The sequence below is a fragment of the Chiloscyllium punctatum genome, chromosome 20, assembly GCF_047496795.1.
Source record: "Chiloscyllium punctatum isolate Juve2018m chromosome 20, sChiPun1.3, whole genome shotgun sequence".
In the NCBI taxonomy this organism is placed as follows: domain Eukaryota; kingdom Metazoa; phylum Chordata; class Chondrichthyes; order Orectolobiformes; family Hemiscylliidae; genus Chiloscyllium; species Chiloscyllium punctatum.
This window is the reverse complement of record NC_092758.1, coordinates 8,606,417-8,620,157: the sequence shown is the minus strand read 5'-3', so window position 1 is coordinate 8,620,157 and position 13,741 is coordinate 8,606,417. Positions and strand designations below refer to the sequence as shown.

General features: G+C 43.3%; 1 protein-coding gene across 2 annotated transcripts in view; it reads left to right on the top strand.

The window, feature by feature from the left end:
• The first annotated feature begins 1,289 nt into the window (after positions 1-1,289).
• The window catches only part of LOC140491855 (protocadherin-10-like), a 248,386-nt gene continuing 235,934 nt past the window's right edge, over positions 1,290-13,741 (top strand). For both annotated transcript variants that reach the window (XM_072590267.1, XM_072590268.1), the window contains exon 1: positions 1,290-3,893. In XM_072590267.1, coding sequence (XP_072446368.1) covers positions 1,386-3,893 — 2,508 coding nt within the window. In that variant the 5' untranslated portion in view covers positions 1,290-1,385. The remainder of the gene's footprint in view (positions 3,894-13,741) is intronic.

Here is a 13,741-nt window from a genome sequence, read left to right as displayed (position 1 = left end):
GGAGTCCAGGACTAGAGGGCATAGGTTTAGGGTGAGAGGGGAAAGCTATTAAAGAGACCTCGGGGTAACTTTTTCATGCAGAGGGTGGTACATGCATGGAATGAGCTGCCAGAGGATGTGGTGGAGGCTGGTACGATTGCAACATTTAAGAGGCATTTGGATGGGTATATGAATAGGAAGGGTTTGGAAGGATATGGGCCGGGTGTGGCAGGTGGGACTAGATTGGGTTGGGAATATCTGGTTGGCATGGACGGGTTGGACTGAAGGGTCTGTTTCCATGCTGTACACCTCTATGACTCTAAGTACATGAATAAGAAAGGTTTAAACTTATATGTGCCAAACGCAGGCAAATTGGATTAGTTAAGCTGGGAATTCTGGGCGGCATGGATGTGTTGGACCCTAGTGTCTGATTGACTGCATGACATAGCCAAAACTAGAGATGTTTGCCAATGAACTCAAGGAGATTTCTAAGATACGTGAAAGAAACTTAATTTTTTCCAAACAAAAATAGAAATTGCCGGAAAAGCTCAGCAGGTCTGGCAGATCTGTGGAGAGAAACCAGCGTTAACGTTTCGGGTCGAGTGACCGAGGAAAGAATAATTGCTTTTCCAGCAATTTGTATTTTTGTTTCCGATTGGGTAAACTTTGCCAGGACTACAAGGTTTTGCGATTTTTAACTTTGCCCACCCCAGTCTAACACCGGCAACTCCACATCTTGTTTTCCAAGATTGGCGGGGAACGAGTGCCTCGCCTCCACTCCGGCTCTTACAGTCTCCTTCAGAAAAATCTTTCGCTTTCAAAATTACTGAGTGTCTGCAAATTGCCTAAGAATATCCCCAGGTGGTGAAGGGCACTGTACTAACTGCACTGGACCTCAACCTGAGCCACAAATCTTCTCAAAACTCGCTAATGCAACTCTTCCTCTTTTTAATCCTCGTTGCTTTTCACCTCACATCATTATATTGTCATCTCACAGCTCGGAGGTATTGGCAGTGTAAATACAGGCTATTGTAGTCATCACAGGGTTAATCGAGCCCTGCCGGAGTCCTCCAATGAGCTGGTGAAGTGGAGCCGGAGACGGTTACATCAAACTGCACTGCCGCCTTCCCACTGGAGCAGTGAGAATTCCGAACCAGTTCAGGGCTGGGAGTGGGTGCAGCGCCGGCTACGGGCAGACCGGGAGCAAGGGCAGCCGGAGGCGCTATGGGAACGCTGCTCGGTGTACGCGGGCTTTCGCTCTGGAGCCTCAATGTGCGTCTTTACGCATCTCGCCTGTTCACTCTCCACTGAAACAATGCCCGCTTCTGTCTTCCCTTGCGCCTCCTCATGCTGAAGCTAAGGAGAATTTGGGAAAGCTGGGATCCGACCGAGGCACGACACTGGAGATGGCAAGTCCCTGGTTAAAATGGCAAGTGATTATCTGCATGATATCGAGCTGCGTTTGGGATCGGGTGGTCGGGCAGATTCGGTACTCGATTCCCGAAGAATTGAAGCACGGGGCGTTCGTTGGGAATATCGCCGACGATTTGGGATTGAATGTGAGGGAACTGTCGGCTCGCAGGTTTCGCATCGTCCCTGGTGCCAACACGCAGTTCCTGGAGGTGAACCTGGAGAACGGGGTCCTCTTTGTCAATGAGAAGATGGACAGGGAACAGCTCTGTGAGCTGAGCCCGAGCTGCTTCCTGCATTTGGAGATTGTGATTGAAAACCCACTGGAGCTGTACCGGGTGGAAGTGGAGATCCTGGATGTGAATGACAATTCTCCCGGGTTCCCGTGGAGGGAGTTCCGTTTGGAAATCGCCGAGTCGGTGGCTCTCGGGGCGCGTTTCCCGCTGGAGAGCGCGCACGATCCCGATGTGGGCACCAATTCCCTCCAAACTTACCGGCTCAGTCCTAACCCGTACTTCAGCCTGGAGGTGCAGACCCGCAGCGAGCGCAGCAAATTCCCGGTGCTGGTACTGGACATGCCTCTGGACCGGGAGAGCCAAGGGCTCCACCAGTTGGTTCTGACTGCCCTGGACGGTGGATTCCCGGAGAGATCCGGTACCGCTCTGCTCACCGTGGTGGTCCTTGACGTTAATGACAACGCTCCGGTCTTTGACCAGGCTGTGTACACGGTCTGCCTGGTGGAGAACGCTCCGAGAAACACTTTGGTGATTAAACTTAACGCCACCGACTTCGACCAAGGCTCGAATGGAGAGGTGACTTACTCCTTCAGTCACCATGCGCCAGTGAGATTGCGCCAATTATTCCGGGTAGAGCCTCGAACGGGCGAGATTCGGGTCCAGGGGGTGGTGGATTATGAAGAGGCGAGTGTTTACGAGATTTACATCCAGGCTAAGGATAACGGTCCCCACACGGCGGCTGTCCATTGCACGGTGGTGGTGGAGGTTATTGATGTCAATGATAATGCCCCCGAGGTCACCCTCACCTCTGTCTCTAGCCCGGTCCGGGAGGACGCTTTACCGGGGACCGTCATCGCCCTGATCAGTGTCAGCGACCGGGATTCCGGAGCTAACGGGAAAACCAGCTGCCGCATCCCGGCTCATGTCCCTTTCAAACTCCAATCCTCTTTCAAGAACTATTACACCCTGGTCACCAGCGAGCGGCTGGACCGCGAGAGCGTGCTGGAGTATAACGTGAGTTTAACAGTCACCGATTCCGGCTCGCCTCCACTTTCCACCGTTAAAACCATCCCGGTGAAGGTTTCAGATGTGAACGACAACGCGCCCCGCTTTGCCCACCCATCCTACACCGTTTACCTGATGGAGAATAACGCGCCGGGCGCCTCTATCTGCTCGGTGTCCGCCCTGGACCCAGACCTGGAGCAGAACGCCTATGTGTCCTACTGCATCTTGAACAGCAAGATCAGGGGCACCCCGATCTCCACGTACGTCTCCATCAACCTGAACACGGGCAACCTGTACGCGCTGCGCTCCTTCGACTATGAGCAGCTGAAGAAGTTCCAGGTGTGGGTTCAGGCTTGGGACGCCGGTTTCCCGTCCCTTCACAACAACGTGACGGTGAACGTGATCATCCTGGACCAGAACGACAACGCGCCGGCCATCGTCTCCCCGCTGCCGCTGAACGGCTCGGCCGAGAGGGTGCCCCGTTCCGCCGACCCCGGTTACCCGGTGGCCAAGGTGACGGCAGTGGACGCGGATTCGGGCCAGAACTCGCGGCTCTCTTACCAGCTGTACCGAGCCACCGAGCCCGGGCTGTTCAGCATCGGCCCGTTCACCGGGGAGATCCGCACCAGCCGCCGGTTTGAAGAGCACGACTCCCGGCAGCAGAGGCTGGTGGTCCATGTTATAGACCACGGGAAACCCCCGCTGTCCAGCTCGGTCACCATTAACGTCTTCATCGTCGACAGTCTCCCTGAGGATATCTCAGACTTGAGCGAGGGACCACAGGGCATCGAGTACTTCTCGGAGTTCAACCTTTATCTGATCGTCTCCCTGGGCTCCATCTCCTTCGTCTTCCTGGTGGCTATTATCGCCTTGATCTCTATTAAGTGTCACCGAGGGAGCAGACACGGGACGCTGGGCAGGCGCTGCTCGCTGAGCGCCAGTTGTTGTTGTTGTTGCTGTCTGCGGAGGAAACCCTCTCGGGCCGTCCTCAATAACTCTCACACCAACTTCCAGCTGCCTCCCAGTGTCAAAGGGCCGCCCAGCTGTATGGAGGTCGGCGGCAGCGGCTCTCTCTCCCAGACCTATTGCTACAAGGTGTGCTTGAGCCCCGAATCGGCTAAGACCGACTTAATGTTCCTCAAACCGTACAGTTCACCCACTCCCGCGGCGGGCGCTAACTCGAAGCTTGCTCAACCCTACGTGAGTGCGTGGAGGAGGCAAATCTCAGGTGGGACAAACGGGACAACGAATGGCTCCAGCGAGGTGAGTGCCGAGCAGCCGCTGAGTTGGAGAAATTCGTCCGTTGGGCACGATTAAACTCTCAGCTGCCTATTTCAACAATGGAATAGTTCACAGCGGATAGCGCAGTTATTAAATAACAGCTGCTTATATTTTTTTAGGGAGAGAATGGTTGTGGGGTTTTTTTTGTGCATTTATCCAGCGACTGGGAGTTAGCACAGACACCAATTTAGTGGCACGAACGAAATGGGGAGCCATTGCATTGTGCGATTATTAAACCGCTGTGAACGGGTTACTGTCACAATTGGAATGACTGTGATTATTCTTTTTCACAGGGTTCAGGTCTCCATGGTGCATTGCTCATTCCTTGAACGGGAATGCATGAAGAGATCCATCCTTACGAAATTTATCCCAGTAGTATAGTGCAGGATGTAGCCCTGACAAACTTTAAAAAAAGTTAATTCAAAGTACTTGAACCTCTGACGGCTTGCTGAAAGATATTTCCACCACGAATTAAAGCTACGTCTAGCTTACCTACAGTAAATCAGAGTGACAGGGACACTGGGTCTAAGAAGCCCAGAGCAAATCTGATAAACAGTATTTAATTAACTGCATCAAAGGGAACAGTCTTGCGCAGAAACCCTTTGAACTGCTTTGATAACTTGCAGCAAAATAATGTTTTAAGCAGATTGATAAAACAGCTTCTGCAATAAAATGATCAGAATTGCTTAAGATCAGCTTGATAAATGCAAACTATTTTAATCACAGGCGTTCAGATAACACCATTACAGCCCTTGAGGTGGCGCGAAGTTAGATTCATCTTGACTGTTTGAAGGCTCGCGGTTGTAATTTCAGTCCCAGATATTTAAGATCTGGCTCCCCCATCCCCTGCCCATTCGCCAGCCTGCTTTGAGGAGATCTGTCAATCCCAGCATGCCATGGCAGGTAATCTGATTTCAGGCTTCATTAGGAACATCATTTTGTTGCAATACCGGATGTGAGCTTCGAAAAATAATCGAGCTCCCTCAAACGTGATAACATGTTTTGGTATTAGAGAGGGTTAAGGTATAGAAGAGGAAAATGCGGTTTTTTCTTAACAAGTTGCCCAAAGCTAAGGCATAAATCATCCATATGTAGTAACTTTAGAGAAAGGGCATTTCTGCCAGAGATGCACATGGACTGGTAAAAGGGTAAGTCGAAGCAATATGACCATGCCTTTGATTCATGTCAGACACTGTTTCCTCACTCTCTCAGTACGCCAGCGGCAGTGTGTAAATCAAAAACTGCCCTTTTCGGCGTAGAAACCTTTCTTCTATTGATTAAAGCACTCTGCCCTTCAACTATCCTCGTTATTAAAAGTCTGAAACAGCTTCGTTTTCCCTTCTGTTAAATCAAGCATGTCAGGTTTTTTTTTCCCCAGCACTTAATTGGAACTGAACTTTTTTTAAAGGAAAGTAGTTAATTCTCAGATTGTTGACATTTTCCAAAGGGCTGAAATTGCTCAACACCTTATAATAACAACTTGCTCTGTCGATACAATACACGGAGCCGGACTTTCGTTGTACTCAAAAGCAATTGCAAGACGGTTATCTGCAAACACAGGAGGTTGAAATCGAGCTTTGTGGATGATATTTGCACAACATTTGAAATATAATGCCCGGCTCCCAGGGTCTGGCGGAAAATTTTCCATCATGTATCTCTCTTCTTTTTACACGCGTTACTTTCACCTAACTTCACTTCAACAAAAATCAGCATTTCAATTAACTTCATTATGAGCACACCTGCAGCTGGGAGCCTTGTCTTGTACCACGCGATTCTTTGTAGCCCATTGCTCTGTGGGAAGGAGCTACACTGCAGAGGCATTGGAACCAGAGCCAAGTAGCATAGTAATTTTGGAACCTGTGATGCACAGCATAAGGCAATACTCTATTGCAATTGCACAGCGCTCTGTTAACGATTTTTTTTCATTATAAAGTACAATCCCACCGTGCCAAAAGCAGTTCAATTGCCTTTTTATGCTGTGCAGTTTTATTGCATTTTCAGGTTTCGGAAATGGAGTTTCTAGGGCCAGTGATCACAGTTCTTGTGGGTTATAGCGGTGTGGTTAATAATGTTATATTTGATATTTATACATTATTCAAGGATGGCTCTCTATACATTTCTGTTGTGTGGCTATAGATTAGTAACTGAAGCAGAGTGCTGCAGACAATGTCTACCATTATGACTCTAGGTCAAACGAGCAGCAGTGTTGGGAGCTGGTTGGTAAGTACAGAACAGTTTTGATTGTCAGGTATATGAGTTTAACTTGGTGGGGGTGGAGAACATTCTAGCTTTTAGTAATTTTTATATTGATTTACACGTTTTTCTGTTATAATTACTTTGGCTGTCATGCACAGTGTTTGTGAACTCTTTCACAGTCAATATAGTGTAAAGCATACCATACAACAAAACTTGGTCAACCTCGCAGGTGCAAGCATAGAAAAGGCAGAGGATCAATCCTATTTAATAATTCAGTGAAGAGGTGACAACAAGAACTAGGCTAGGTATGCATTTGGCGAAAATGACTTGTCAAGTGAAATTCAATGCAGCTTGTTAAAGGTTAGAAAATAAAATCATACATTGCCCTTATTCAGTGAAGTGCTAAACCAACCAGGAAGAAAGTCTTCATGCATTGCAGTTAACTCAACAATTTAGCTTGTCTGTATTTTTGTAGTCAATAAAACAATCACAATTCTGGGAATTGCAGTCAGTTTGTTCACAGGAATACATGCAAAACATTAAAACTGGAAAACAGAGTAATGGAGGGAAAAACAGCTGATCTCTAATGTCTGAGGACTGACAATAAATAATGACTAGCTAGAAAACATTAAGCTTTTCAATATATCAGGCGATGTCTGAAAATGATAACACAGTATTGCATAAAGATACCTCGTGTATGAGGCACAGAACTAGGCTTTTTAACCAAGTGGTCGAGGCTACTATCGATAATCCCCTCAAGATTCCTTCCGTCCTTCTACATTGAACACTAGCAGACATCCTTTGAATAGAGGACATCCAATATGGGCAATTCCTGGCTCTTCTCATTATAACTTCCAGTTTTGAGATTAATGACACACATGTGGCAATCTGTTGTCTATCAAAAGCATTGCACATGAAAGCTCTTAACTACCTAATCAAAAGATTAGGTGTTTTTTTAGTGGGATGTGGACGTCATTGGTAAGGCAAGTCATTGTTGTCCATTCTTAATTGCTTTTGGCTGGAATGGCTTGCTCAGCCATTTTGGAGGGACAATTAAGAGTTAATCACATTACTGTGTGTCTGGAGTCACACGTAGGACAACCCAAGTAAGGCAGATTTCCTTCCGTAATAAAGAATAGTTAAGTCAATTACAAAAACTCAAAGCAAAAGCCAAGATGAGTTTTATAAAATGCAGGGGTGAGATTAAAAAAGGAAGTTGGAAATCACAGAGAGCACATTAAAAGATAAGTAAAATCAAGGATAATAAATCCATAAAGAATAAATTTGCAACTAAATAAAGTTTAGAACTGATTAAAGATCAAAATGTTCTGTGCAATAATTGAATAGTGGGCATCGTCCTAATAATACCCATTATGCCACTGTCACCCCATTGTGTGCTGTTCCACTTGACATATACAAGACTGCAATAGAGATTGTGGTGAAAGAGGCTTTGGAAAAAAAAGTGTTTTTTTTACTGACAGAGGAGTCATATATAAGGTCATTGCAACTCACTGATAGAGCAGAGGATGCCATGTTACACATGAAATAACATGCCAGAACATGCTTTCAACCAAAGTGTATGCATTTGGAAGGGCTTTAGATTGGGTGAGAGGTTGTATGTGAGAAAGATTGCTGTAAGCTTTAATACATTTTGAAGATCTAGTAGTCTTGTAAAGAAATGCAATAGAGTTGGCAAATATGGAGACAATGTAAGAATACCAAACTGTTCCATAGATGGCTGCGGTGCCCTGACCACATTACATTCAATTTTAAGCAACTGCTGCTTTATCAAATTATTCAACCCTACATTCTTTTAATGTTTAATGCACACATTAACGCTACAACATGACAAATGTTTTAAGTTTTAGTTTTCACAGTGAAACTATGAATGAGTTCCAAAATAAAGACCTTACAACATAGTATGGTAATATAATGTATGTTGATTTATGCACACACATGATTGTATTCAGGACAATCGCCACTTTTATGTCACCAACTGTGTTTATGAAACTTCCAACTCCTCAACATTAGTCTCTGATTCTTAACAAGTATTAGACTGACAGAATAGATGCCTAAAAACACATTACTAACAACATTTGAGGAGGCAGCTAATCTCAGGAGCCAATATTGAGTGTAGGAGGCTAGAGTTTTGCCCCAAAGCTGATATTACCAGCTCCTTATCTTGTTAAGTCATTACCTACACTCAGAAAGTTATTTACACAGCATAGAATTAGACACAGCATATTGCTTCAGCTTGAAGGGATTTCATACAGACCTTCCTTCATTTTTTTTAAAAACACAGAGCCATAGAAGGTTTACAATATAAAAAGACAGAATCAGCCCTTCATGTTTGTATCAGTGGAAAAGAATGAACAGTCTAAATTAAACTGCAGTTTCTGTCCATAGCCCTGTATGTTAACAGACTTCAAATGCAAATTCAAGCACTTTAATATAGAATGAGTATTTCTATCCCTATCACTTTTCAATGAGTGAGTTCCAGATCCCACCACCCTCTGGGTGAAATAAATCATGCTTCTCGATTTCACTTTAATCTTTTTGCTTTAAATGTAGGCTGGTTATTGACCTCTCTGCTAATGGAAGTAATTCCTTCTTATCCACTCCCTGTGCTGTTCATAATTTTAGAACATCTCAATTAAACTTCTCTTCCACCTCTTCTGCTCGAAAGATAAGGGCACCAGTCTATCAAATCTTTGATTATGGATGAAATATTCCATTTATTGCATGATTGTCATAATTTGCACTGTAATCCATCAATTATGATCATATCTGTAAGGTGGTGACCAGAACGACATGTTCTGACCGTGGTCTAACTAGTGTTTTAAAATTAGAGATTTAGAGACATACTGCATGGAAACAGATCCTTTGGTTGAACTGATTCTGGCCTCCCAAACATTCCAATCTGACCTAATCCCATTTGCCAGTATTTGGCCCATAAATCTCTAAACACTTCCGAGACATATACCCATCCATATGGTTCTTAAATGTTGCAATAGTACCTGCCTCCACCACTTTCTGTGGCAGCTCATTCGAGACACATCCCGCCCTCTGCATGAAAAAGCTACCCCTCAGGTACTTTTCAAATCTATCCTCTCTTATCTTAAACTTACATACTCTAGTTTTGGACTCCACCACCCTAGGAAAAAGACCTTGGCTATTCATCCCATCTATGCCCCTCGTGATTATATAAACCTCTATAAGGTCACCCATCAGTTTCTGATACTCCAGGGAAAAAGCCCCAGCCTCTCTCATAGCTCAAAACCCCACTCCCAGCAACATACTTGTAAATCTTTTCTGCATCGTCTCAAGTTTAACAACATCCTTCCTATAGAAGGACAACTAGAATTGTATGCAGTATTCGAAACGTGGCCTCACCAATGTCCTGTCCCAATCCATATACTCAATGTTATGACCAATGAAGGCAAGCGTGCCATTTGCTTTCTTCACCATCCTGTCTACCTGTGACTTCAACTTTCAGGAACTATGCATCTGGGTCTCTTTGTTTGGCAACACTCCCTAGGGCCCTACCATTTACTGCATAAGTCCTGCCCTAGTTTGCCTTACTAAGATGGAACACTTCAGATTTATCTAAATTACACTCCATCCACCAATCTTTGGCCCATTAGCCCACCTGATCTAGGTCCTGTTGTACTCTGAGATAATCTTGTTCATTGTCCACGATATCACCTATTTTGGTTTAATCTGTGACCTTACTAATAATACCTCCATATTCACATCCAAATCATTTATATAAATGATGAAAGCAGTGGACTCAGCACTGATTCTTGTGGCACATGGTTACAGGCCTCCATTCTGAAAAACATCCCTCCACCACTACCCTCTGTCTCCTACCTTCAAGCCAATTGGCTAGCTCCAAGTGGATCCCCTGCAATCAAACCTTATTAACCAGTCTATGACAGGGAACCTTGTCGAAAGCTGCACTGAAATCCATATAGACAACGTCTACCATTCTGCCTTCATCAATCTTAATTTGTCACCTCTTCAAAAAGCTCAATCTAGTTAGTGAGACATAATTTTCCACAAACAAATCAGTTCTTGACTTTCCAAATGCATGTAAATCCTATCCCTCAGAAACCCCTCAAGCAACTTACCCATTGCTGATATAAAGCGAACCAGTCTGTTGCCTACCTTTTCCACACAGCCTCTCTTAAATAATGGCACCATAATAGACAACCTTCAGTCTTCCAGCACCTCACCTTTGGCTGTTCATAATACAAATATCCCAGCAAGGATCTCATCAATCTCTTCCCTAGCTGCTCTCAAAGTTTTGGGAAAATCCTGATCAGGTCCTGAGGATTTATCTAACTTATGCATTTTAAGACTCCAGGCCCTCCCCTTCTGTAACGTGGACACTTTTCAAGACATATCTATTTATTTCCACAAGTTCTTTAACTTCCATCTCCTTCTCTATAGTGAACCATTTCATTTAGTATTTTGTTTACTATCTCACCCATTTCTTGTGGTTCCACACACAAATGATCTTGTTGATCTTTAAGGGCCCTATTCTCTCTCTTGTTACTCTTTTGCCATTAATGTATTTATAGAAGCTTTTGGATTCTCTTTAACCCCATTTGCCAAAGCTATCTCACATTCCCTTTTTGCCTTATTTAGTTACCTCTTAACTATACTCCTACTGCTCCGATGCTTTTCTAGGGATTCACTTGATCCTTGGTATATATATCTTATAACTGCTTCCATTTTCTTGAACAGACCCTCAGTTTCATCAGTCATCTCAGCATTCCCTTCAACTACCAGCCTTTCCCTTCACACTAACAGGAACATACTGTCTCTGAACTCTTGTTATCTCATTCTTACAGGCCTCCCACTTCCCATTCACCCCATACATGTGAATATCCTCCCTCAAACAATGTTTGAAAGTTCCCGTTTAATACCATTAAACCTGGTCTTACTCCAATCTAGAACAGTAACTTTTTGATTAGTCTATCCTTTTCCATAACTATTTTCAAACTGATAGAATTATGATCGCTTGCCCCAGAGTTCTCTGCACTGACACCTCAGTTACTTGCCCTGCCTTATTTCCCAAAAGATGGCCAAGTATTACTCCTTCTATGGTAAGTACATCCACATATTGAATCAGAAAGTTTTCTTGTACATACTTAACAAATTCCTCTCCATCCAAGACTAGTTAAGACATTATGGCAGTCCCAGTCTATGTTTGGAAAGTTAAAATCTCCGACCATTACAACCCTATTTTTTTTGCCGATGTCTGAGACTTCCTTACACTTTTGCTTCTCACTTTTGCTTACTGGGGAGCCTATAATACAATCCCAACAAGGTGATCACTCCTTTCTTATTTTTAAGTTCCACCTATATAACTTTGCTGGATGATCTCCCAGGAATATCCTCTGGTCCCTCTGTTCTTGTCATATTCTTTGTGTATGAGCATTTATTGTGTGTTCATCGTTTGTCATTTCTCCAATCCAATTTCTCATTGAATTCCATTTGTTACTTTACCGCTCACTTGACCAAACCATTCACACCTTTTTGCAGTCTAAAATTTGCTTCCTCATGGTCAATCATGCACTTGCAAACTTCTTAATCATGCACCTTACAAAGTATAAAACCTTGTCCTAGTACCTGAGCCCTGGAGAATGTTACTTGCCTCTTGCTCTTGGATTCCGTTGGCTTTAAATTGCCTGATGTGTCTACCATTTGGTACTTGTCATGAGCTTTATGAAAATCCATGTAGATTGTATCTAACAAATTATGATCATTAACTTTTTCTTTTAAAGAAATCAAATTATTCAGAGAGTCATAGACTCCTACAGCACAGAGACAGGCTCTTTGACACAAAATGGTTCATGCCAACAAAAATATTCACCCATGCTAACCCCATTTCCCTGCACTTGGCCCATATCCTTCTCAACCTTTCCTTTCCATGTTTTTGACCAAATGCCTTTTCAATATTGTTAATGTACCCGCCTCAACCACTTCTACTGGCATTTCATTCCATATGTGTACCACCCTCTGTGTCAAATAAATGCCCCTCAGGTTCCCTTTTATTCTTTCCCCTCTCACCTTAAACTGATGCCCTCTAGTCCTTGAGTCCCCAACCCTGGGAAAAAGACTGAGTGTATTTACCCTATCCATCCCTCTCATGATCTAATACACTTCGATAAGGAGGCCCCTCAGTCTCTTATGCCTAAAGAAAAAACATCCTCTCCCTGTAACTCAGACCACTGAGTCCTGGCAACATCTTTGTAAGTTTCATCTGCACTCTTTCCAGTTTAATAACATCCTATAGCGAGGTGACCAAAACTGAATACAATACTCAAAGTACATCCTCACCTATGTCCTGTGTAACTACAACATGACTTCCAACTTCTATTCTCAATGTCCTGACTGAAGAAGGCCAGCCAAGGCCTTCCTTTACAAAGAATTCATGCTGTTGAATAATCCATTCCTTTTTCACTAATAACTTATACTGTACTTTTTGAACTTCTTTCCATATCTTACCACAACCAAGGTTAAGCTAAGTGGTCATGTAATTACAGTAATTTTTGTAAGATTGGTATAACATTAGCTCTCTTTCTGTCATCCTGGACCATGCCTCTGGAGGAAGAGGGTTTAAGAATGATAGGCAGTCTTTACCATTTCATCTCTTACTTCTCTCATCAAATCGAGTATAATATCTTCTGGGTCTGATGAATTAGTCAGTTTTGAAAAGGCTAAGCTGATTTATATTGTTCCTCTCTCATATTGTTTATCCCATTCAATATTCCACGTTATTTCTACAATGTCTACATTGTCCTGACCTTTTGTGGAGACGGAGGCAAAATATTCAGAAAGAACCATGTCCATTCATTCCTTCCATGCTCATAGATCGTTTTTGGTCGTAAATCAGCTCTACGTTTTGTTTAGTTGTGCAATTACTCTTCATGAATTTATAAAACATCCATGAAATATCCTTGATGTTACTTATCAAGTTTGTTTGATCTACTATTTTTGCTTTCCTAATTTCCTTTTTTAATTTCACTCCTGCATTTTTGAAACTCTTCTTTCTGCAGTATTTGGCTTTTGGTATCTGATGGAAACTTCCTTTTAGTGGCTAATCCTTTTTATGCCTTATCCTACTCTTTATGCTGTTTGACATCTGGAGTCATGTTGATTAGTGAATCCCACCTTTTTTTTACCATGAATACGTTAGCTCTGAACCATACCTTTCTCCTCCATCAATATCTCTAATACTGATTTACCTTCATGTTGCTGTTTATTATCTAATTTTGCCAAATCACATGTAACTCAATGCCTTTGCTCATTGCACAATTTCAACTAGATATTGGTTTTATCTTTGTTCTTGTTCATATGTACACTATATTTAACTGAATGGTGATCCTTATCACAAAGGTATTGTTCCACCGTACCTCTTCTGCCTGTCCAATTTTACCTTCAGTTCCAAAATTCCCCTTCCCTTGTTGAATTTTCTATGTATTGCCAAAAAAGGAAGTTTGCCTGAATGCATTTTATGAATCAGCACTCTTTATACCTTTTGAATTGATTTTATCCCAATAAATATTGGGAAATTTGAAATTTACTGTTAATATTTCACTACTGTTCCTCCACTCCTCAGCACT